The 24,262-nt window shown below is 37.8% G+C and overlaps 1 protein-coding gene across 2 annotated transcripts in view; it reads left to right on the forward strand.

Annotated features, from left to right (window-relative positions):
- GRM8 (glutamate metabotropic receptor 8) overlaps window positions 1–24,262 on the forward strand; it is a 359,089-nt gene that overhangs the window by 267,870 nt on the left and 66,957 nt on the right. For both annotated transcript variants that reach the window (XM_055809165.1, XM_055809167.1), the window contains one exon: window positions 16,186–16,322. In XM_055809165.1, the coding sequence (XP_055665140.1) occupies window positions 16,186–16,322 (137 nt within the window). The remainder of the gene's footprint in view (window positions 1–16,185; window positions 16,323–24,262) is intronic.

The raw sequence follows: 24,262 nt of genomic DNA on the forward strand, positions 1-24,262 counted from the left end.
CGGGCCGGTTGTGGAAGTTGTGCTGCTGAGGTACAGTGCACTGTACTGTGTGGGCGTGCTGGTTTCTCCGGAGTAGCTCAGGGGTTACCTTCCTGCAGTCTTTCCTGCCTGGATGTGTTGGGACAATCCGTTATAAATATGAACTAAGACTTCCCTGGGCTGTAGAAAGAGCAAAAAGGCCAGATGTGTTTCAAGAAAACAGGATTGTATGTGCATTACTTACTTATTTAGGTTACTAAGATTGCAACTACATGCTTCATATAATCAAGCTGATCCTTAAAAAGAACAAATCTCAAAGGGCTCCATATAACTGCAGGGGTAATACCAGTTTAAGAGTCTGAGAAGGGGTTGTAACATTTCCCTGAATAGGAAACACCTTTTTGTTTCTCTTATTTTATTGGGATTTTGATGGGTGATAAAACAATTTTTCTAAGGTTATGTGATATAGGCATGGAAAGCAGAAATATTTGAGTGGGGTGAACTGATGGAGTTTTACCGTAAGAGAAAGCAGCTGAAATCTGACAGGCTGTGGTAGCAATACAGTATTCTTTCTCTGGGTAGGATCCTTCCTTGAAGCATCTTTTGTAACTCTGGCTGTTTCTGCAAAATCAACATCTAAAATCTTGTTCTTGTAAAGATTTGGGATGGAATTAGTCTGTAAATAATCTTTTTATGAAATCAGATAATGTGATTAAAAGCCTCAAATACTGGCCATGTATAGTGTTAGCTGAAGTTTACACAATAGGATCAAAAAATCTTTGGCTTTTTGGGCTTAACACTACCTATAGATTCATGGATGCAACTGTGACTGAAGTTTGTGCAAGTTGTGATAATTAGCACAGGCTGTGTCCCATTGCACTTACTCAGGTTATGGTAAGCAAAGATGCCCACTATCACATTTTGGTTTTATTGCCTTTTAAATGGCATCAAAATTTAGACCAAAACTTTTGCTATCTTTTTGTAAGGGGATTTGTTCTGGTCTGAACGCTGCAGAGGCAAATATTGATTTTAACACTTACAGGGTACAGAAGGCCAACTTTTTAGACGGAAATAGCAAAAGGAAATTAAATCTATACAAGACTTTTTCCAGTTTATGTCTTCAACGTATCTGTTGCAAGTACTTAGTGCAATAAAAAATAGTACAGCATTTCCTCTAACCACCTGCAAGAATGATCAAATTATTTTAAGAAGGTAGAGCTACAATTGGCAAATTAGTTGGTTTTTTTTTATGTGGTCTTTGAAATACTTCGTGATAGCAGTTAAATCTTCATATTGCTTCAAAGTTGTCAGTGAAAACACTAGATTTACTGACATACTTAAAAATCTTGGGCGTGATGATAAGTAAGTACATAATGTTGTAATCTGTGGCTATTATTAGAGACTTCACTAGGCTTTGGACAGCTGGGACCACTTTGCTTACTTTAAGCAGTTGAGAGAATCTGCAGCTATATGAATTCCAATAACTGCATTAAACTTTCCATTATGAATTACTTTTTAAATGTTGTAGTCTTAGATTTTGGACACCTGGGCGTAATCAGATTAGTTTGATAACCCAATTAACACTTTCTCCAAGTACGTTAGTCCTGAAAGCCTGTTTCACACATGCTGAATAGCACCAGGAGCAAGATGGTCTTATTTTTGTCATGTGTGCGTGTGTGCATGCAAGTGTATCTTTTTTTTCAGCCCAATATTCATGTGTGTGCGTGCGTGCATGCAAGTGTATCTTTTTTTTCAGCCCAATATTGCTAGGTTCAGTGCTCTTGCCAGGTATCCCTTTTGCCAGCTGAAGATGTGTGACTTCATCTGTAGGCAATTCAACAGATCTCTGCTTCTGGTAGGCCTACTGATGTTTAAATCAGATAAAAAATACCCTTTGTGATAAGCAGGTAATCAGGACAGTGTCATTACTATGGTTGAGTATGAGTTGAGAGAAGAATGGTATCTGTTTTGGTTGCCCAGCTATGAAAATAGTATCTTTTTTTAGTATTTAAACCCAGCATATTAACTATTAAAAGCTTTGAAAACTGTGGCAAAAATAATAATAATCAAAAAGTGGATTTTTGGTTTTATCTGACTCTCATTGTACAGTGATAAACTATAAAGATTTATTTCAGCAATTTTGAGTCACATTTATAAAATCTTTCTCTTTTGTATTTTTTAAAAAATTTTTTTAAAAAACTTTTATCTTGTTTCCATAATGCAAATCAGTGGCAAACCTTATTTAAGTAAGTAGTTAAACAGAGTTTATGACTTCCTTATAATACTGAAGGAAGAAGTCAGCATTGCTGAATGAATGTCTAATAGTTATTACATATTTTAGTTATGTAGGGGAGATCATGCAAAGTTTTGAAGGATGTCTACTGTTAACATTTTTTCATTATGTCACTTACTATAACAAAGGATTCTAATACCGTGAGCTCAGATGTCTTGAGTCAGGCCCCCAAAGAAGCCTGAAAATTCTAAGATTAAAAATACTCTTGGAGCAATTCTTTTGTGCCATCTGGTTTTTGAATAGCGGTTTGGCTGTATGTGACAAGTTTTCTCTGTGGCCCTGAGGATTCAGAACTTTTTAAAGAAAGCTAAAAAGGAATGCTTGAACCTAGTATCAGGGATCCAAAAAGTTTTGTTAGATTAGTTATAAAATTTAAGTAATACTGAAAATATTAGCTGTCAATATTTTTACTTCTAATTTTTGAAATGGGAATTTCTCATAGCAGTAGACAAGATTGAGATGTACAGTCTCAAGCTTTCCTGCATTAAAAATATAGCCTGTGTAATTCACTAACATTAATACAGAACTGTAACTGTAAAAATGTGTTAATGAAGTACACTCTTCATCAGTCTCCTTGAATGGGGAGATTAGCTATTAAGAGAATACATTGTTCCTCTCATATAGATTTGTTATTCTGTATAAAAAAAATTGTGCTCATTTGTCTTCAATAAAAGTAAATTACTTCCCTGGATATCAGCAGCTTCTAATATGCTCCATGTAAAGAGAAGAGTAATCTTTTATCCTTGGCAAAAAAGTCAGTGGAAAAAACCCCAGTTATACTCTTTTACAACATCCATAAAGGCATAACATTAGTATAGACATTGATATATAAGTTTCTGAAAAGTTAGTACTGAAAGATTCCCTGGTCTGATCTGGAAGGTCAGTACGATCTCTAAAGTAGGGTCTTTAAAAAGTGGGAAGCATGGAAGCGAGTATATAGGCTATAGGTGTGTTAAATGGCTTCACTTCTAAAATTAAGTCAGTTCTTCAGTAAGGCTGTGACCCACAAACTGCTTCTAAAACATTGTAAATTAAAATTACTTATTAAGTGTTTTATAGGTATAGCATTAATATTGTTTTATGTCTTTGGAGATGAACAGCACAATTACCTGAAATAACCTTGGCAACAGGGTAAATTTTCACTGCCCACCAGTTACTCGCTAATGTTTGCTGGAATTTCAAAGAAACAAGACAATAAACCCCCATAAATTATTTGTTATCTTTTGACTTCAATGCATTACTTATTGCCATGCAGAGCTGAAGAACTCAGAAATTTCAAGCATTTTTTCCTTGTTGCAGTACATCAGACTTCTCAATAACTGCTCTGTAGTCTGCTCCCTCTTTTTGGTACAAGGTAATACTTTAATGAATAACGTAGAATTTGTTGTGAATTGTATTAGACTGTTTTGCATTCTAGAAACATCAAACGATAAGACATGACAAGATCATGAGGCTGTAATAACATTACCCTGGATACTTTGGAAAATCTAAAGTGGTTATTCAGACATAGGCATCTCAGCTTGATGCCGCTCTCCAAATTTTTTGTGGTAATTGAAGCATGACCTGAATTTCTTCTGTGTGTGCGTATGTGTGCATGGTTGTTTGTGTGAGTTAGTTTATTTCTAATGTAGACTGGACGAAATAAATCTAGCTACAGATTGGGTTATGGTTATTTAACAGTTCCTTTTTGGAGCTGTGTCCTCTCTAAACATCAGAGTTAAAGCCTCAGCTGAAGCACTGGAAGGAAGGACTTTGGTAATCCCTGTCAACTGATAGAAATCAACATTAGGAAATTCCCTGATATACTTTTAACCCGCTTAATTATTTTAATTATCACATATTTCATTGCACTCAGGAAACAACAGGAAATAGCTTAATGCCAAATAGGATCTTGGTCAGCCAGATGAACCAGCCTCACGGATGACTGATAGTACATTGGTCACACTAAGCTGCACGTGAAGGAAAATGTTAAGTGCAGGTGGGATAGATAGAGAAGAAAAAGACATTTATGTTTCAGATGTCTAACTAAATGTTAATGGACTAATGTCTGTGTCATAATGACAATCCCAAGGAGACAGAGTTGAGGATGCAGATGTGTCTTGTTTGAGAAATCTTAAATTGTCTGTGTGCTTTCAGAACATTATCATAGTTCATGGCTTTTGGCTGTGGGTTTGTATTGAGGGCGGGTTTATTTTTTGATAAATCAACTACACTTTGTATAAGCCTTAAATGGGAAATTGCTTAGTTCCTTCATTTTCTTCGTAATTCATTATTCCAACTATGATTAGGTGACAATGTTTTTCTTTTTTTTGTTTCTTTTTTGTTTGTTTTCTGTTAATTTTTATTCTAGAAATATATAATTTCTGGAAAAAGAATGAAAGGTTAGACATGAAATCCCACAATTGTTACACGTTGAACATGTAACATGATGAATCATGTTTTGGTGCCTGAGAACTGTGACTGGGGTCTAGGTTAGCTAAGGGAGTGACTACTATCTTTGTCCTCTGCTTCCAAGTTTTTTCTTTATATTTAAAAATATCCCAGTGCTAAAGAAGCGGATGACAGAAGCTGTGTCAAACCAGCCATCATCTTCAGCACAGGTAGTGACCTTAGCACACAACTGCATATAAAGCCCTTCTTTGCTGAACAGAGAGCTCATCAGGTTAAGACTTCAAGAGAAGAGAAGCAGAGGAGCAGAATCACAAATAAAAGCTCTGCTGGAGTTGGGACAGAAGTCCCTGTGCTGGGGATGATGCCTGTTAGCAGGGCCATTTACCCTCTTTCTCAGTATGATGTCGTTTCAACAATTACTCTGGAGATGGTAGTGTACCTTTCCTCACCGGGGTGCTGTCTTGCCCCCCAGGCAGCTATCACCTCTGGCAAAGCACTTTTATTTGTCTCCCGTCGACCTCAGGGAATCTATTAGTACAAAGGAGGTGCTCCAGAAGCTGAACAAACTCCCCAAACTTCTGCACAACAGCAGCTGGAATTATAGATGGTTCTGATACTCTTTTCCTGCAGACATCCCTTGCAGTTTAACCAGTTCTTGAACATTACAGTGTGTGTGTTAATTCCTGTAGTAATGTGTGGATCTCTTTGATCCACTTCCTTATATGACCCCACCTCCATTTGGGCAAGGTTGTCACTTAGCTCCACATCTCCTTACTCTCACATCATTCAGTACCAGAGGTATTGTTCTGGAGTGGAAAGGGAAGAAATCTTTCTTTCTGAGGCTGTACAGGCACTTGCAAGTTACTGATATTTACTGAAGTTGTTCCTTTATCTGAAATGCTTTGTCTTCATGTTTTTTGACTTCTAAAATCTGCAGGGATGTGTATGTGTGTGCTTGGCATGTTTTCATCCTGGCCTGAAGTAAATGCTCAGACTGGAGTCTGAAGTGGGAGAGCTGTAACTCATCTCTGCCTTCCCATATTCAGTAAGTGCAAGCTGATGAGAAAAGTCTGGTATCATCTGGAAGACACTCTGTCAATTGTCAGCTTGATAGACTCTTACCTGAAAAGTTTCTGAGTACCAGAAGTGAGAAGCATAGTAGAAAACATGCTGTAAATGTACCCTTTAGTAGAACTGAGCACCAGTGCTTATTCCAGAGGAAATAAGCTAATCACCAAAGCAAAAATGGAGGAGACTAATAAAACAAGAATTTCACACAGAAGTTGGGCTGGAATTCTTTTAAAGATTAAAATAATAAAGAATAAAATAATAAAGAGAAAGAGAGAGAGAGAGAAAACAAAAAGAATATTTATACCTGTATCTATTGTAATAGGACCATTGCTGTAGAATGATGTATGAACATTATCTAGGAAGGGAACAGTGGTTTTTTTCTCATACAATGCACAGTGTCCTAGGTAGGACCTGCCTAGATAATACCCATAGATTGGCAGATGACTCCAGTGGCAGTACTGTGTATTCAGTGAGAGAGTTTAGTAGTGCTGAAATAAGTATGTCTTTCTGGTGCTAGTAACAACAAAAAAAGGGGGTGGGTGACTGTGAAGCGCCACACCAGCCTCTCCAAATGATGTCACAAAGCAGGAGAAATGGAAAAGGTAGGTTAAAGACAGTCCTCAGTATCTCACCAAGCATCGGAGACTGGCTACTGCTGAAGACAGGTGCAAGCAGGGTGCATCCAAACTCTTCAGGACATATGTTCTCACATAAGTCTTGGTGGGTCCTTGCGTACCATGAGGTAAGCTGATGGCCAGATTTATGGTCAGGCGGGAATTGTTCTGTGCTTCCTAGGAACACATTAATTAGAGTTTTAGGTAACAAAAAAATGCTAATGCAGAAGTTCTCGGACACTCCTGGATGTCCTCAAATTCTGATCTCCTCCAATGACACTATATAGCTACAGATTCTTGGAAGAGTTTTTTTTGCCTGTAAAATCATAAGAATGGAAATAAATGATATGAAGACCCTTTTAAGCTGGGCTTCTGTTGTGTGGTTGTGTTGCTGGTGACTGGAGGTGATCGTGATTCTGTAGAGAAATGCATGTCTACTTGAAGTGTATTCATTTTGGCAATACTGAAACAAGTCATTACTTGCAGTTATATTTTTGGTAAAGATTCCTCACACTTTCACTCCCACTTACTTCCGAGGATATGTGTAAGCTACCTTCTTTTCTTTTTTTTTTTTTCTTGTGGAAAATCATGACTATGAACGTTTCTCAGAGGGACTACAAGAAATGTGCTTGCTGCTACTGGTGCTGCAAAATACATTTACAAAGAAAAGCTAACCACAACATTTAAAAAAAATATTAACTTATACTTCATAACATTAAAATGAACATTTTCCACCCAAGAACGTTTTTTACTATCTGGTCTATAGTATCGCGCTAACAAAATTTTATGCATTTATTTACACCTTTTGTATAGTTGTTACCCCCAAATCCTAACAACCCTCTTGCAACTTCCTCTTCCAGTACAAGCTGTTAGCTTGTAGTAATGTCATACCACCTTGCTACTATTTTAGTATGTTACTAGAGTAGTATGTATCTTGCAGTTGAATTTTATGTTATGTGTCGATTTTTAAAGGATTGAGTTATGTGTCTCCATTGCATACAATATCTGTTCCCAGAGCCTGTTGGCTTTGACTTACAGGGTTCTTCAACTGCAGAACTGAACCAATCTTCTCTGGCACACAATGTATGCCTTAGATTTTAAAATAAACTTGTCTCTATGGATTGTTAGAGTACAGAATAAAAACAGGTTGAATTCTTTCAAGTATGCTAGTAGCACTGAGGTTTTGGGCTATGTGTAGGGAATCCCTCTCCCTATCTACTCTGACGTCATTGTGTGACCAGGGCTGTCCCTTTTCCAGAGGTGAAAGGAACAAAGCTAAGGCGGCAGCGGAGATCCAAATGGGGCTCATTTTCTCTTCCTCAGTAGTTCCTACCCCATCACAACCTCCTCCTTCACACTCCTTTCCTAGGACTGTCGGGTGTTTCTGCCAATGCCTCAGTGCTAATTCCAGTCTTGCTTTAGCACCTACCTGTGAAGAAGCTCATCGACAACTCCCACCCCTCCCATTTAGCCCTGGAGTAGGGAAAGTCATTCACATAGTACTGCCCTACCTCTGGGAGGAGAGGTGAAGGCAGAGGCATAGCCTCACTGTGCAGAGAACAGGATAAGCCCAGGCTGGGAAATAGAAAACTGCTTCCACGATACTATGTCACCATAGCAGGACCAGTGTCTAGCAATTTTGATTCTTTATCTGGCAAAATATGAAGTTTAATCTGTGATGCTGTTGTATTACAGGTTACTTGTCATCTCTTAGTAGACTCAAGGTGCTGTAAAGAGGGGAGTTAGAGTTCTGTCCTTCTGTATTCTGGAGCAGTGCAGTACACTTGCTGAGAGTGACCAACAGCAGGTGCCTGGGGTGAAAGTGCAGGGAACAAACTAAATATAGAATTTTTCTCCTATATATTCTTGCAATTAGTAGGTGAAGAACTGGATGAACCAGCATTGCACCTATATCACTACTTTTAATAAACACTGATAGACACACTAATGAATGATGCAGCAAATTGCTGTTTAATATACCTATACTGTTGGCTGTAACAGCTCAGTCACGTCTTCAAATTTTATTTTTTTTAGGGTAAGTTTTATGACACATCATCTCTCTCTGCTTGTTGTGGCAAAAAGTTCTAATACATTCAGGAATGAAAAAAGTACTACTAGTTATTTGTTATTTTAAATACAATGTCCTCATGATACTCTCCCTGACTGATGTTCTCATGCAGGGGTGGAATGAACTGTTCCTTTCACAGAAGTACACATTTTCAATCATTCACTGTGCTGAGGACCAAGACATCAAATAAATTATATCTGTCTCTATAGAATTACCACTAAAGTTCTTGTCCATCAACTTCAATAATTTAAAGTTGTACTGCCTGACCTGGAATTGATTTATATCAGTTTATACTAATACTATTTTTTTTTTTTTTACTTTCTCTATGAGCCTTGTAGTGGGTACCACTGTAATTTATATCACATATGTCTCACATTTGTATATAAATCATTTCCTGTAGCACTTTCAGTTTCTCTTTGGTTCTATTTTGTGCACTCATACATGAATAGCCAGAATTTGCCCCATGGTAAGAAAGATAAATTGTCTAAACACGGGCATTGAATGCCATTCCAGATACTCCAGGGTATCCATCTGGCCTCCAGCTGCTGCCTCAGAAAGGCACAGGTTCTCTGTCATATGCATATTTTACATATATTTGTGGATGTGTCCAGTATCTTAGGATATTTAAAAAGTCAGTAAGCACCTGTGTTTACAACAACTGGATGAAATCCTGCTTTATTGTCCTAATCTTGAACTGAAGCATTTAGGGTAAGCGTAAAGAGAAGTCTTTTCAGGTGTTGAATAGATGACAATATCATTGGGTATTTTAGTAATAAGATACATTCAGGAAAATAGAAGACAATCATCATTGGGTATTTTAGTAATCACACTGCTTGTTTGAAAATGTCTGCTGTATGGAGACTGAGCAGATAATGGCTTCGTTTCCGACAAACCTTACATAGTGTATATATACACATACAGTGTGTATTCCTTCTCTGTGTGCCAGACTAACATTCACAAATTAAGTTCTGTTAGTTCTGAGTAGTTTATGATTTTCTGGTATCCCCCCCCCTCCCCCCCCCCAAGTATTAAATGTTCAAACAGCTTATATTTACTCTTTCTATTTATTTTTCTATTTATTCAACAACCTTCTATTTAATTTCTCTCATTAAAATACTTACCAGTGACAAATTTCTTGTTTAATTTTACAAATGCATTCTTCTCTGGGAATTCACAGTACTGAAAGTTCAAATGGTTACTCTCCCTCTTTCTGCTTCAAGGAAAACAATTTAATGCATGTACATCTCTGTGAAAATTTCCTTTTAATGGCTAATTAAAATGAAATGCTAATTAAAAAGAAATGTTAATTAAAAAAAATCTGAACCCCCAACTCTAGCATGTAAAACTAATCATATAAATTAATGGCATAAGGGTTGATCCTATAAATCTGAGGAGTCTTCCAGTAAAGCCAAATTCTAACAGATGGTGCATTCTGAAATTTTTCACACATAACAGTTAACTGTAATATAGTGTACAGTAAACTGCTTGACTTCCATTCACCTAAATATACCCTTGAATCCATGCTGGCTGCATTCGGATTCATAACAGGTAAAACAGCCTATGAGGAACAGCTCAAAGGATGAAGGCTTAAGTAATTTTCATTTCAGTTTAAAAAATTGAATTAGTATCAGGACACTGAAATCTGATGAAATAAGAGAATTGTATCTGGTGTCAAGCTTTGTAATGATATTACTTCCACTAAAGTTGGAAAATTCTGTAAATGGCAGTTGTGAGACTTACCAGCACAACCACTTTTCTACACTTTTGTCAAGGCACTGAAGTAGCAGTACCTTGTAATAAGTACATTTTTATTAAAGGTTTTCATACAAGAAAAATCCAAGGCTGTTGATTTAATTTAGTGGATTTATTATTATTATTATTATTATTTAATAAGGGTCACCACTATTCTTAATTCAGGAACTGTTACAGATAAATCACTTCAATATGCAGTTGGGCACTACTACCCGTGAACACAGGGTTTCCCAGTCATTCCACTTCTTTTCTGCTACCTGAGATGTAAAAAGAACTAGTTCTTTGGAAGGCATCTGGGCATCACAGGGGCCCTTAACCTCACAAGAAACTAAGATTGCAGTTTACGTTAGGAATGAGGACATCTGAGATTCATGTCAAATGTAACTTGTTAAGGTAAGCACATGCAGGTTAAGGTAGTTGCTGAGCAGCATCTTAAGAATATCAAGGTACACACGTAGGGATTTCTTTAGAAGACTAAATTTTCAGGTTCAGTGCACAAGGGACCTGTCATAAAACAGTTAATCAGAAAGAGTCCTTGACATGAATGTAAGACATTAAAAATCCAAAATGATCCATTACTTACTTGATATTGAATTAGAAATCTCATGCATTTCACTTTTTTCCTTCTCTAAATGATGTTTCTGGGTAGTTTAAGCTGCATTTTGAAAGGGTCATAAACAGCTGAGGTCACAGTTACATTGCTTCAGTAATGTTTAGCTAATGTGCTAGTTTAACACCCAGAGCTGTTTAATGCTGCTGGCTGTAAACTGGGAAGGAGGAGGAGGAATTTTGTTCAGTACCAGATTATTACTTTATATCTGCAATAAGTGAACGTGTCCTTAGGCTTACTAAAATGTAACATTATTTTGTGCTGTGAATATGGATTGTCTTCAAATGAACGGTAACAACTATTCTATAAAGCATACTTTTATAGGGTTTATAGAAGAGTATCTATTTAATCTGATTTTGGAGTGATTTTGAAGCAGGATCTATTTACCAGCCATTCAGAGCTTAAATAAAATATCTAAAGGACTTGGTATGCAATACAGCAAAGACTCTGAAGCTTTTAGGTGACATCATACTTACAGTATAGATGGCTGTTAAGAGGGTATCCAGCAGGAGACAGATGTTTATGTTTATGACCTGAAAACCTCAAGACACCAGTTCAGATGTACAGCCCAGTATTTCTTTGTCCATATTATGAACCACATCATTGGACGTAGCATAGCTCTGCTGTCAGGGCAACGTAATTGCTTCGTGCTGTGATGTCTTTGAAGGAGTACAAGAATGGATGGATGGGGATCTCCCTGCATGCATTTCTCACTGTATCTAATCCCTTTTTTGTTAAATAGATCCTGTAAAGAAAAATCGACACTTTTGGCCTATACTAGCCATGAGACTTAACTGTTTGTCTTTCCTTTACAGCTTGAGGACATCAAATGATTTTCCTATTTTGTTTTATCTTTTAACTGCAAAGAAAGTGTGATTTCAAAACAAGTCTGTACAATTTTTGACAATGCTTCATTGTGAAATTCAAAATTTTCCTTCCACTTAACAGTCCACAGCTATACATCACAAAGGAAAAAAAAAAAAGAAAAAAAAAGAAAAAAAGAAAATACTTTCTAAAAGTATCCTGGAATTCTTCAGCAAAAAGACATTTCAGAATCAGCTCCCAAAAGAAGTTAGTAACTGTATTTATATATTAGGAAAAAAAAAAAAAAAAGAATTAGCACAAAGGAAAGATGAAGATGATGAAGGTGCACACATTATTTTCCATAGTTAGCCAAGCTTATTACGCATTCTTGAAATTCTGCCATGCACTCCTCTTTAAGTCACCTAGAATATATTAAAAAATTAGTGAAGATGGTGACAGATTGAATACAATTACCTGAGTCAATAATGGGTTAAAATTATGTATGGCAACATAACCACACAGAAAATAAAATGTGAAAGGGCCCAAAGGCTTAGTTCCCTCACTGTTCTTTAATTACCTTGTTACATGACTGATGAAAAATTATGAAAAAAATGTACTAAAACAGTGAAATTATTTTAAAATATGTGGGCTGCTTTGTATTCTCTGAGGTGACAGAATGCACCAGCATTACCTAGATATCTTTCATAAGCAAAAGTAACATTTTTCTTATGGTGATGCCCAATAAATGTCGTTCCTAGATGAGGATATACAAATTCATTCTCTAAGGCAAATACCCTATTCCAAGAACTATTCAGTGTGGCTTCCCAAAATCTTTTTATCTGAGCTGGAATTTATATTACCTGGGCTCACTACCTCACGGCAGCATTGTGTTCTGTATTACTTTCCCTCCACAGTGCGTTGTTAGATTTAGCAGCCAGTCTTCAACAACCATTAAGTGGAGCAATTAAACACTCGGTGTCTTAAACTAGAACTAAGATGCAATTTCCTGCAATAGTAATGATACAGTAAAAACATACATGGCAGTGCAGTACCAGATGTCAAGTGCTCACCTCTGCATATATGGTTGGCAAAAAATACAGGCACTTGTCCAACACAATGGCATTTGTTACAGTGTTATATACTAAATCTAGATGTGCCTCCACATCTGCTATTAATTATGGTCAGCTACTATGTTTCTCCATGTGGTTTAATTAGCTGATCTCTATACAGTGTTGATCAGTTTTTCTACAGAAGTATTCACTTAAATTTGATGGACTAACCAACATAGTATATTTTCTTAGGAAACCTTTGCATTTTGTGGACTATCCATTCTCAGATGAACTGTTCATCCAGATAATCCACCAAGGTATATTTTTCTTCAGATGAGATTAACTTATTTTTAAGAACACAAATTAACTCTTGGTGATTTGTTTATAGCCTTAAGGCCTCTAGTTTCATTCTGCCCTTATACTTGCAAGGCTTCGGCTACCATCCTGTAGTCATAATTCTGAGAACCCCTGGTAAAATCCCCATTTTTTTCTTCAAATGTGTTTAAGTTTTGCTCTCCTAGTTATGTAGCTAATGGTTTATTGGTGCAATCCAGCCATGTACACCTTCTTGTTTTGGGTCTATCAAATGTTTCATTTCGTAAACCAATAATGAACTAAAAGACATATATAAGTAATAAGACAGAAGACGTAGATGAAAATAATGGTCTGGTACTACTTGTTAACAGTATCTACTGGCTATGGCAGCATTGCCAGAACATAGTCAAATTTACTTTACAGCAGGCACTGTGACTGTTTCTAAAATCTGCAGTTCAACAGAAGGACAGTGTGTTCTTCCCAGTGTTTGGGGGTCTGAATCTTCTGTGAATATTCCAGCTTTTAACAAGCTTAATTTTATTAACTTGGCAAAGGCTGTTTTAACTTCTGCTATATGAGAAAGATCTTGTTGGACTCTGTTGGAATGACAGCTGAATTCAGCAGGATTCTGTGTTCCTGTCAACTGAGGTGCACAGTGTGAGATGCTGTTATGCTTTATCTGAGAACACTACTGCATCAAAGAGAAGGATGGTTCCGCCTGTACTATAGTCTGTGTCTTTGTATGTGTGTTGCAGCTTAACCCCAGCTGGCAGCTAAGCCCCACGCAGCCACTCGCTCACTCCCTCGCAGTGGGATGGGGGAGAGAACTGGAAGGGTAGGAGTGAGAAAACTCATGGGCTGAGATAAAGACAGTTTAATCGGTAAACAAAAGCTGCACACTCAAGCAAAGCAAACCAAGGAATTCATTTACCACTTTCCACAGGTAGGCAGGTGTTCAGCCATCCCCAGGACAGTAGGGCTCCAGCAGGTATAACAGTTGCTTGGGAAGGCAAATGCCATAATGTCAAATGTGTCGTCATCCTCCCCGCCCCCCCCCCCCCCCTCCTTCTTCTTCCCCCAGCTTTATATGCTGAGTGTGATGCCCCATGATCTGGCATATCCCTTTGGTCAGCTGGGGCCAGCTGTGCCAGCTGTGTCCCCTCCCAGCTCCCTGTGCCCCCCCAGCCCACCCGCTGGTGGGGTGGGGTGAGAGGCAGAAAGGGCCTTGGCTCTGTGCAAGCGCTGCTCGGCGGTAACGAAAACATCCCTGCGTTATCGACACTGCTTCCAGCGCAAATCCAAAGCACAGCCCCAGCCTAGATACTATGAAGAAATGAACGCTATCCCAGCCAAACCCAGCACAACATGATATCTGTAAAACCAGCAATAGATTATATGCTCACATGCTGAGCAAAAGAACATCTGCAATTCCCGTTGTTCTTAAAGGGTAGAAAGGACATTTTGTATCCATTAGTAAAAGATAACTGTTCTTTCCATGAACTCTTTACATGCTGCTGGATGGAAAGATGAATCCCACCATTACTTGAGAGTAATATTTTGAAGGTTACCTCCATACCTGCATATCGACAACAGTTGAGTATGTGTTTATTGGGTGGAAGAAATTTATTGGATCAACCCACTATTTGAGCAGTGAAGAAAAAAATCATTGCTTGGGGAGATTGTAGACTGGCTCTATTCTTGCCCTTCAATTCTGTCAAATGAATTGGAAGCAAAACATAAAGAGCTTTCCAAAATTTTGTGTGGAGTCTCTTAAATCTTCAAAGGGGTCTTAATTCTTTCTCACTCATAACTTTTTGAGACTCCTCTTCCATGGTTGCTCACATCTAATTTTTGCAGCCAGACTTTTTCTGGCAGAACTCTAAAATTGGCATAGTAGTTAGTGTGCCACTTGTCACTCTCAAAGTACTGTTTATTTCACTGGGTATCAATTTTGTATGAAAGCTGCTATACAAAACCAGAGAACAAAATTCTTCATGGGAGAGAGACAGACAGACAAGAAGTACTTCTGCTGAAATCCTGCAGTATGTAGACTGCTGTTCCCACTTCTGCTGCTAGATTCTGCTTGATATGTTACCCAGAATTTCAAACTTCTTTTGGCATTCTCTGGAAAGTACTCACAGTGGATTTAGTGCCTGTAGGTTCTACATTAACAAGTCTTATACTGTAGGAATTCACTGAGCTGGATATTCTCCTTTTCTTGATTGTTCACATGGAGACGTGTGAAAACACTGGGGGTGGGTTTTGTGGTGGTTTGTGTTTTTTTCCCATTAAAGAGAAATTTCGTCCTCCAGTCACTGAAACAGAACTTTAACATATTTGAATTTGAGTCCAATGAACCTCAACTATAAATACAGTTCATCTATACACATAAATTTGGGGAGTGGGTGAAAATGACATTCTTTGTGTAGTTTTTGAAAAGTCTCTGTAGGAGTATAGATCCTTGATGTAACCTTGAGGGAATTCATCAAAACGTGTTCTAATTTGGCTGGCCTGGTTGCCAAGGTGGACATGTAGTTTTCAATCTTTGAACATTTCGTTGATCGAAGTAAGAACAGAGTGTCGATTTATAATTTTTGACAGCTTCAGCAATGGCCCTTTCTGTCAGGCAGTGCTGCGTATAAAGGAAAGCAACAAGCACAGCTGCTGTCCTTAATTTATTTTGATAAAACACTTTTACACAGGTCGTCAGTGCTAGAAACTGATCAAATTAACTATGACCAGATTTAGACACTTGTATCTCAAGGTCTTTTATGAGCATTGGCTCCTATGTTCATGGTATTTATTTTACTTTTGTACTTAATAGGAAAATTCTTTATGAAGTCATTACAAGATTGCTATTTTGTGCCTCCTGCACTGTATTCATACCCTAAAGTGAAATTGTACCCTTTTCCAAGACAAAATTAGTTTCTCCATTTCTGTTTTATCACAGAATTTCCTAATGTTCTATAATACACACACATGAAAAACCAGTTAAAACAAACAAAAAGACTGAAAAAGATTGTAATTTTAAAATGTTTTAATTAACTCATAGGGTAGATTTCGTGATGATGATAATAACACACATTTTCTTTTTGAGAGGTTTTTGGATTTATTACCATACTAGCCTTGCATTAAGAAGAACCTGTTTAATCTCTAATCAGTATTTTTCCTCCAAAATGTGTTTTCTGGAAAGCTGCTTTAAAGGTATTTATCCTAACTGCTTTTTAATTTTTTTTCAGGGAGTGCTGGAACACCTGTTATCTTCAATGAAAATGGAGATGCTCCTGGACGCTATGATATTTTTCAGTATCAAATCACCAACAAGAGTACAGAATACAAAGTAATTGGTCAGTGGACTAACCAACTTCATCTAAATGTAAGTACACCATTTTCCACAGCATTTTCCTGAAGAAACTGGCTGCTCATGGCTTGGGTAGCTGTACTCTTCACTTGGTGAAAACCAGCTGGATGGCCAAGGCAAAAGAGTGGTGGTGGATGGAGTTAAATTCATGGAGGTGGATGGTCACAAGTGGTGTTCCTCAGGGCTCAATACTGGAGCAAGTCCTGTTAAACATCTTTACCAATGTTCTGTATGAGGGGATCAAGTGCACCCTCAGTAAGTTTGCAGATGCCAAGTTGGGCAGGAGTGTTGATCTGCTTGAGGGCAGGCAGGCTTTACAGAGGGGTCTGCCCAGGCTGTGTTGATGGGCTAAGACCAAGTACATGAGGTTCAACAAGGCTCAGTGCTGGGTCCTGCACTTGGGTCACACCAACCCCACGCAGCGCTACAGGCTTGGGGCAGAGTGGCTGGAAAGCTGCCTGGTGGGAAAGGACCTGGGGGTGTTAGTGAACAGCCGGCTGAATATGAGCCAGCAGGGTGCCCAGGTGGCCCAGGAGGCCAACAGCATCCTGGCTTGTATCAGAAACAGAGTGGCCAGCAGGACCAGGGCAGTGATCGTCCCCCTGTAACTGGGCACTGGTGATGCCGCACCTCAAACCCTGTGTTCAGCTCTGGGCCCCTCACTGCAATTTGAGGTGCTGGAGCGTGTCCAGAGAAGGGCAACGGGGCTGGGGAAGGGTCTGGAGCACAAGTCTTATGAGGAGCGGCTGAGGGAACTGGGGTTGTTTAGTCTGAAGAAGAGGAGGCTCAGGGGGAACTTACGGCTCTCTACAACTACCTGAAAGGAGGCTGAAGGCAGGTGGGGGTAGGTCTTTTCTCCCAATTAAGAAGATGTAAAGCAAGAGGTAACGGCCTCAAGTTGTGTGAGGGGAGATTTAGATTGGATATTAGGAAAATATTCTCTGCTGAAAGGGTTGTCAGGCATTGGAACAGGCTGCCCAGGGAAGTGGTTGAGTCACCATCCCTGGAGGTATTTAAAAGATGTGTAGATGTGGCACTTAGGAACATGGTTTAGTGGTGGACTTGGCAGTGCTGGGTTAACAGTTGGACTCAATGATCTTAAAGGTCTTTTCCAACCTAAATGATTCTATGGTTCTGTGATTCTAGTGGTTTCATTGTGATGCTGATATTAGAGAGTACTCATTTGCTTATTACATTATTTCAAAACACTTAAAAATAGTGATGATTTCTTCTTTGTTCAGTTGGCAGAAGAAAGCTCTTGCATTCTCTTCTTAGAAGGCAGTAAATGATAGCACAGTAACTTGAACCAATTTTTTAATATTTTAAAGTAGGTTAGGTTGTGCATTTACCTGCTCCTTTAACTTATATTCTAGAGCCATTATACATCTGATATTGCACAGGCCGATTATTAAGTTATTCAGGGAAATAGTAACTCCTCCTTCAAAAGACGGTGTCAGACAAAATGATAGGTACATATATATTGCCTGGGTATTCAAAAAAATACAAGAGGATAGAAATGTATTTAGTAAAACATAAGTTTGGACTATAACTTCTACTGCAATAGAAATATTTCTGGAATATAAAGGGAAAATTTGGGGTTTTTCTATAAAGTTAACTAGAATTAGTATAGTCCCTTAATTAATAGCAGAAGAAACAAAAGACAATAACTTACCCATCTTGAGGAGGAGTTTCTAATTGCTGCCTTAGTATGTTCTGCAAGTTTTTTAGCAGTTAAGCCCCACCTATGCATGGAATTATTATTTTTTTAAATCACCATCCAAATAAATGCAGAGACTACAATAGGCAATATTTCTATGACAGCTAACATCAAACCACAGCAGTAACTTGAGAAGTTGTTGAGCCCAAGACACTTCTTTCTGTCAGAAGATGGCTCCATGCAGGAAAATTTACAGTCATGAGAAAAACAAAATGAAGTTGACCTGTTTCCTTGTTAGCTGTGCAATGTTTGCAGGGTTTACTTGAGGTATGTTAGCCGTTTGGGTAGCTCTGCAAATGTGAAATATCAAGTTTGGTTTTGCTAAGGACTGATGGGAAGTGCGACAGTGTGAATTCATGAGTAGATTTCACCAAAGGGAGCTTGTGCAATGACTTTAATCAAACCACAAAAAGCAGGTTTCAAACATCTCTCGTTTTCCATGTGAGAGCTTCCTGAAGAAAAGTAACAAAGACGGTGTAGTAATTTTTTACAAATTATTCTCCTGTAGAGACTACTTTGCAATAATTATGAGTGCTACCCACAGTAACACACGATAGCTTTCCATTTTCAGCCACAGCTGTTAAACCACTTTACCATATCTACTATTTAATATTTGTAACTACTTGGCAAGGACTCATTTATTTAATTCTTCTGCCCAAATAGAAAAAAAACCCTGCCAACAGAAACTGTGTGTAGCAGATTGTGTGGCAGTGTTAACTCCCTCCACTAACCTGATATCTGTCTGCTGAAAGACATGAAAGGGGAAAAAAATGGTTAAACAATTTTAAAGATTAATACTAAATAGTAATTTCTGGAAAATACTAGAGTTAGACCCTTATCATAACTATTATGGCATATATTCCAGAGCTTCATAATTGCCACAGTTTTCTGAGAAGTTAGTGTTCATTAAGTGATCTGAAAGACTGATACACACATTTTGCACAAATGTTGGTACTAACATAGCACTTACATAGTAGTAGCTAAAAGCTACCTTAGAATTTGCTTCAATATTAATTCCATTCTAATCTGCCTGTTTCTATCCCCCTCCTAAGCTGCTAAATTTTTCATTAAGCCTGTAGCTTTTCAGTGTCATTATTTCCACCTCATGTATGGGCACTCCAAGGAGCTCTCCAAAATGTGATTACATCGTCTGCTACTCAGACTATTGAAACCACACCGTGCTAACCACGTTAACCACAAAACAAACAGGAAAGGGTTTATCTAAGGACACAACTTGTTAACTGTCATTAAGAATGGATGTGTTAGAATGTTTTTTTTCCTCTCTTTTTGCTTCTTTTTTTTCACCTCCATGAGCTCATGTGCTGAATACCACTGGTTGTTGAAATTTGCAGGCGAGCTGTCTAGCGTGTGGAGATGCGAACAGGCTGGCACATGGCTCCACAGTGGGTGTTTCTCCTCCCAGCCTCGTGTCACGGCCCCACTCCCATCCCACTGCCCCCTGCTCTGCTGCACAACTCCTGCTCACGTGGACCAGGGTGTGAGCAGGCAGACAGGGCTTAGTCCCCCTGTGCATGGTGCATCTGGATTGATTCAGGAAGGACATGTTTCTCTCCCTACCTTTCCATTCTGTTTCTTGACCTACTCATCTTTATTGAAAGCCTGAAAGATTCCCAAAGGGACAACTGGACTTTAAGAAATAAAGTTTGTCAGGGCTTGAGATGCTGCACACTGGTCTCCATTTCTGTCTGTAGGCGCTGGTACGGTAACAGTGAAGAAGGAAGTCGTAATAGGGGTGATACAGTTAATTTCCATCTGTTTCCGTATTCATTAAATTTACTTAGCATGTGTCAATAGTAGTTATGCCACATGATGATCTGCTGTGGCAAAGCTGTTGCCTCCTCTCACTAGACAAAATGTACTAAACCCAAGTAATCTTTTTGAATGATTGTCAATACTCCAAATCATCATATTGCAAATTAGGTAGTGCCTTTGATTGCCAATGAATCAGGAGGAACACAGTGGATGTTTTCATTGGTTTCAGTGAAAACATCTATATTTATTGAAGGCAAAGCAATATTAAGTTGGCAGGGCAATTTTTACCCTGCTGCTCTATAAAGGAGATGCTTTTAAAATATAAATCTTTCCTCTCTGTATCCTCCTTTCTCCTGCAGTTTCCTCTTAATGAAGACACATGTAACTATGATTTTTAATGAATCTCTGTCAGCTAGATATCCTTTATAGATTACTCTTGTTTTTACAGATATTTCTGCCTCAAATTGTGTGGTAACATGTAGTTATGATGTGTTTCTGATTGTGTTCATCTATACAGCTGGTACTGTGCTTCAGAAAATTTATCTCATATTCATTTATTTATTTCCTGTGACAGAAAAATAGATCATGAAAGCATCAAGTTTGTAGTACAGTTCAACCTTTGGAACAATTAAAGTAACTAAGATTAGAACATGTCTTGCATCTAAATAACTGAATAAAACTTTTCCTTTTTTCTTTCTGATCTTTTGGGGTTTTGACACACACACACAATTACACACCCTCCATATCTTTTTTTTCTTTTTTTTCCCCTTTCCCTTAGGATGCTCTATGACAATTTCTCTGTCAGGTTTTGGCTGTGGGTCTCTGGTGTGTGGGCTGTGGCTCCTCACCCACTGGCTGGCCCTGGTCCTGTCTCTGACCCTGACCCTTGGGATTCAGGATTCCTCTGCTGGTGCCCCTGGTCCCTCAAAGTTTTCACTGACTCTGCAGGGTCCCTGTGGTCAAGCTTCAGACTTGTTCCCTTCCTGGTGCAGTGCTGGTTTTCCCTTTGGGCGGAAAGTGCTAACTCTGGCTAGATAAAGACTCTGTACCATGCTCCCGAAGGGGTTCTTTGTCAGCAGGCTTCAACAGCTGCGGAGACCCTTCTAGCTGCGATGCTGGTTTCTCCCTGTAGTTCTCAGTAACATTAATGTTCTCCTTTAGGCAGACTGACCTTTCAGATTTCCTCTGAAGCAGCTATAGCTTCCAGGTACAGGAACTTCATGGTTACTGGTCAGTAATACTCTTGCAATTTTTACAAAACAAATGCATGCATGACAATGCCGAGACATACAGTGTAGACATTAAAAAAAGAGCCATGATATTAAAAATGTAAATTTTTGTGTGATTCTTGAGTTTAATCAGTCTTTGACAGATGCAAGGGAACTCTGAAAACAGCTATTTAGATACATCAAACCATAATCTCAAAGAACCTCCTTGTCTTTTACACAATTATCATTTTACATGATTCTGACAATGTAATTTTACACTCCTTTTAAAGTCCTTTTACTCTCTAAGGTTGCCTGACTTTAAATGATCTTAATGTACTGAAAATAAATAGACCCTAAAAATTTTTAGTACCACTTTGAAGGAAAAAAATAATTACCTTAGAACTTCTGGTCATTGACTACACATTAACTGTCAGGGTTTTCTGTTGTTTGCTTTCTGCATTTTCCTTTATCAGGAGAAGAGAACTTATTCTTCAGGAAACTCTGTAGTTAAAATCCTTTCTTCCAAAATATATTCTATTTTTCATAATGAATAAAATCCAGGGAAAAGTAGCTGTTTCTGCAAAATTTATGTTTTATTCATAGTGTAACAGTATTTTACATACCAGGTCACACGTAAAAGTTCCCTACAAATGTGTGGGTTTAGCAAATTTGAGCTCTCAACCATGTAATCTTTGTAGGAGGAAAGTTGTTAAAAACAAGCTTGCTTTTCCCGGCACTTATGATTTGAAATCAACTTCTTTTTATGATTAATAATGAATTCCCTCTTAGAAACTGTGTCCTGTATTGCATGCATTGTAACAACGGCTAGATTGAGATGTTGACTGATGGCTTTTGTCAGTGGCAGTAAATGGAAATAGTCCCCATCTTAAAGCTGTAATATCAAGTTTCTCAGTTTTCTTTACTTAGTTACCCATTCAGTCTGTTCTGGTTCATTTCTGAGGGACTTTTTACCCTCTTCAAAAATGTTCTATTTTGAAACTTAAATGCCAGATGGAAAAAGAAAAGTTGAAATGTTTAAGAATTTTAAAATCTAATACATTGAGGTTTTTTAAAAAAACACTTTTTTAATATAGCTTAAAGCATTCTCAGATTTCATTTCAAGATTATACATTGATTTGGTCTACCAAAATCTGTGTTTAAAGATCCTAATCTGAAAAACTTATAGATCCAAACCCATAGTCTTCCAAGTTAGTAATTTTTGATTGATGGGACTTCAGGTAGACACAATTATTGGTGCTTTCAGAATGAGGTATTTAGCTGATACAGTTAAAAATCTTGAGTCATATCAATTTATGTGAATTTTTTTGTTAAGAAAAAATCAAAGCATATGAAAGCACTGTATAATGAAAATGAAAATAGTTAATTTTTTAAGACAGAATTCACTTGTGTTTGTTTTGTTTTGTTTTGTTTTGTTTTTTTCACCAGAGCCTAAGAATTCTGTTAAAATGCAAGAGAAATTTTACAGTAAGAAATTTCTAACGTTCTCTTAGAAATAATAGCAAGCATAAAAACTTTCAGATTTATGGAGTGTATGCATTAAGGATATACATGACTCAGGGGCATCCATTTTTCTGTAATGGTCTTGATTTATGACTAAGAAAACCATAAATTAAAATTACATTGATGTGATGAACTATCAGAGAGACAGCCATAATCATCATCAGCCTTAAGCACAGTGTTTGGTGAACTAGTAAAAATTGGGAACCCCACATCGACAAAGAGCTTCCCTTCAGGCAGCCATATCACAGAAAGATTTGAATCAGTATTTGATTTCTCTTCTTTTCTAGGGCTCTTGTAAATTATGTATCTAATCCTGAAGGAAGCTATCGACACTGACATTAGTCAATTCTTTTTGGAAGTAAAGGATTCAAAATGCATTAGTTCCCTTTCTTGTGACATGGTAAAAAAAAAAAATATATTCAAGAAGCTTCTGATGTTTTCTCTAACTGCAACAAATAAGTTTCAAGCTTTGCTGAAGGCCACTATATTTCATTAAAGAAACCAGAGAGCCTCTCTTTTCCTGTGGTAGCAATTATATAATGGATAGATGTTTTCAAATTGCTGAACCTAAGCCCTGTGCTTAACAAAAGAACACACTACAGTGAAATACACAACAGGAGCACTTAGTGCTGTATGTACCTATAAACAAAATATGACAATCATACTGCCTGCAGGGTGCTCTTCTGCCCATAGATAATAGGGCAGTAGAGTTCAAACTCATACTCCATCCATGTTATTTTCCTGAAAATTGTGGATGCTGGGTTTTAAAAAACCAAACAACAAAACCCAATGAGATAAGCAAAAATGTTTTAGGTTCTATTCTTTTCAAAATTATACTGCTGCCTTCCTTTATTCTACACAGGGCTGAAAGTAGAAAAATATTATTGTGGTCTTTAGAAGACTACTTGGGTTTTACAGAGCTAGCCCTGATCTTAGCACTGGTCAATAAATATGTCTCACTTTACTGTCACAGTCTGAGGTTGATATGAAACTTGTAGTCACTAAGGACCAATACGAGATTGAAGTGGTAAGTCAGCAGTAGGATACAGTGGATGCAAATTGTAGACAAGCCGACACATGAAAAATTGAATAAAATTGGGATTTTGTGATTTTGAAATCGTACAGATTATATTGTTCATTTTAAAAAATCCCATTGGGATGGGGCAGGGGTGGGTGTGTGAATAAGCTGAATAGAGATGCTGAAAAAAACATCAAATTATTTTGAGAAGTCCCTGTAGTAGAACAGAAGCTATTTCAGACATGACTGAAAATCAAAACGGAACCTGGATTCAAGAGCCAATGACCTTAAAAGAACCCAAGAAGAATTACAACTTGTCTTCCTTCTGAAGATTTTTACTTTGTTGGTCCTAATAGTCTGTTGGGTTTTTTTTCCCCTCTCAATGAAACAGACATCTTCACTGATTCTCTAGAGAAAAAAAGAAAATGGAAAAAAGACAGCTACTAAGAAAATATCCTGAACTTGGATAACCATTTGTTCTTCATTAGAATGATACCAGATTGCCAATGAAACAGCCTCTGCTTGAGAGTTAGGATGAAAAGGGATTTTTTTCCCACCTTGTCAGGGTGAGTGAAAGTCAGGTTTCTCAAACGAAGCATGGGGTTGCAGTTGCACAGTTGGCTGTGAATTTTTCACAGGATTCTTGAGTGGATGACAGATATTTTATAGGTTTTTGTGATCATCCTTTGTAAGGAGTGTTATGATTAGACTGGTCTGT

This window comes from Falco peregrinus, chromosome 6 (genome assembly GCF_023634155.1).
Source record: "Falco peregrinus isolate bFalPer1 chromosome 6, bFalPer1.pri, whole genome shotgun sequence".
Classification (NCBI taxonomy): domain Eukaryota; kingdom Metazoa; phylum Chordata; class Aves; order Falconiformes; family Falconidae; genus Falco; species Falco peregrinus.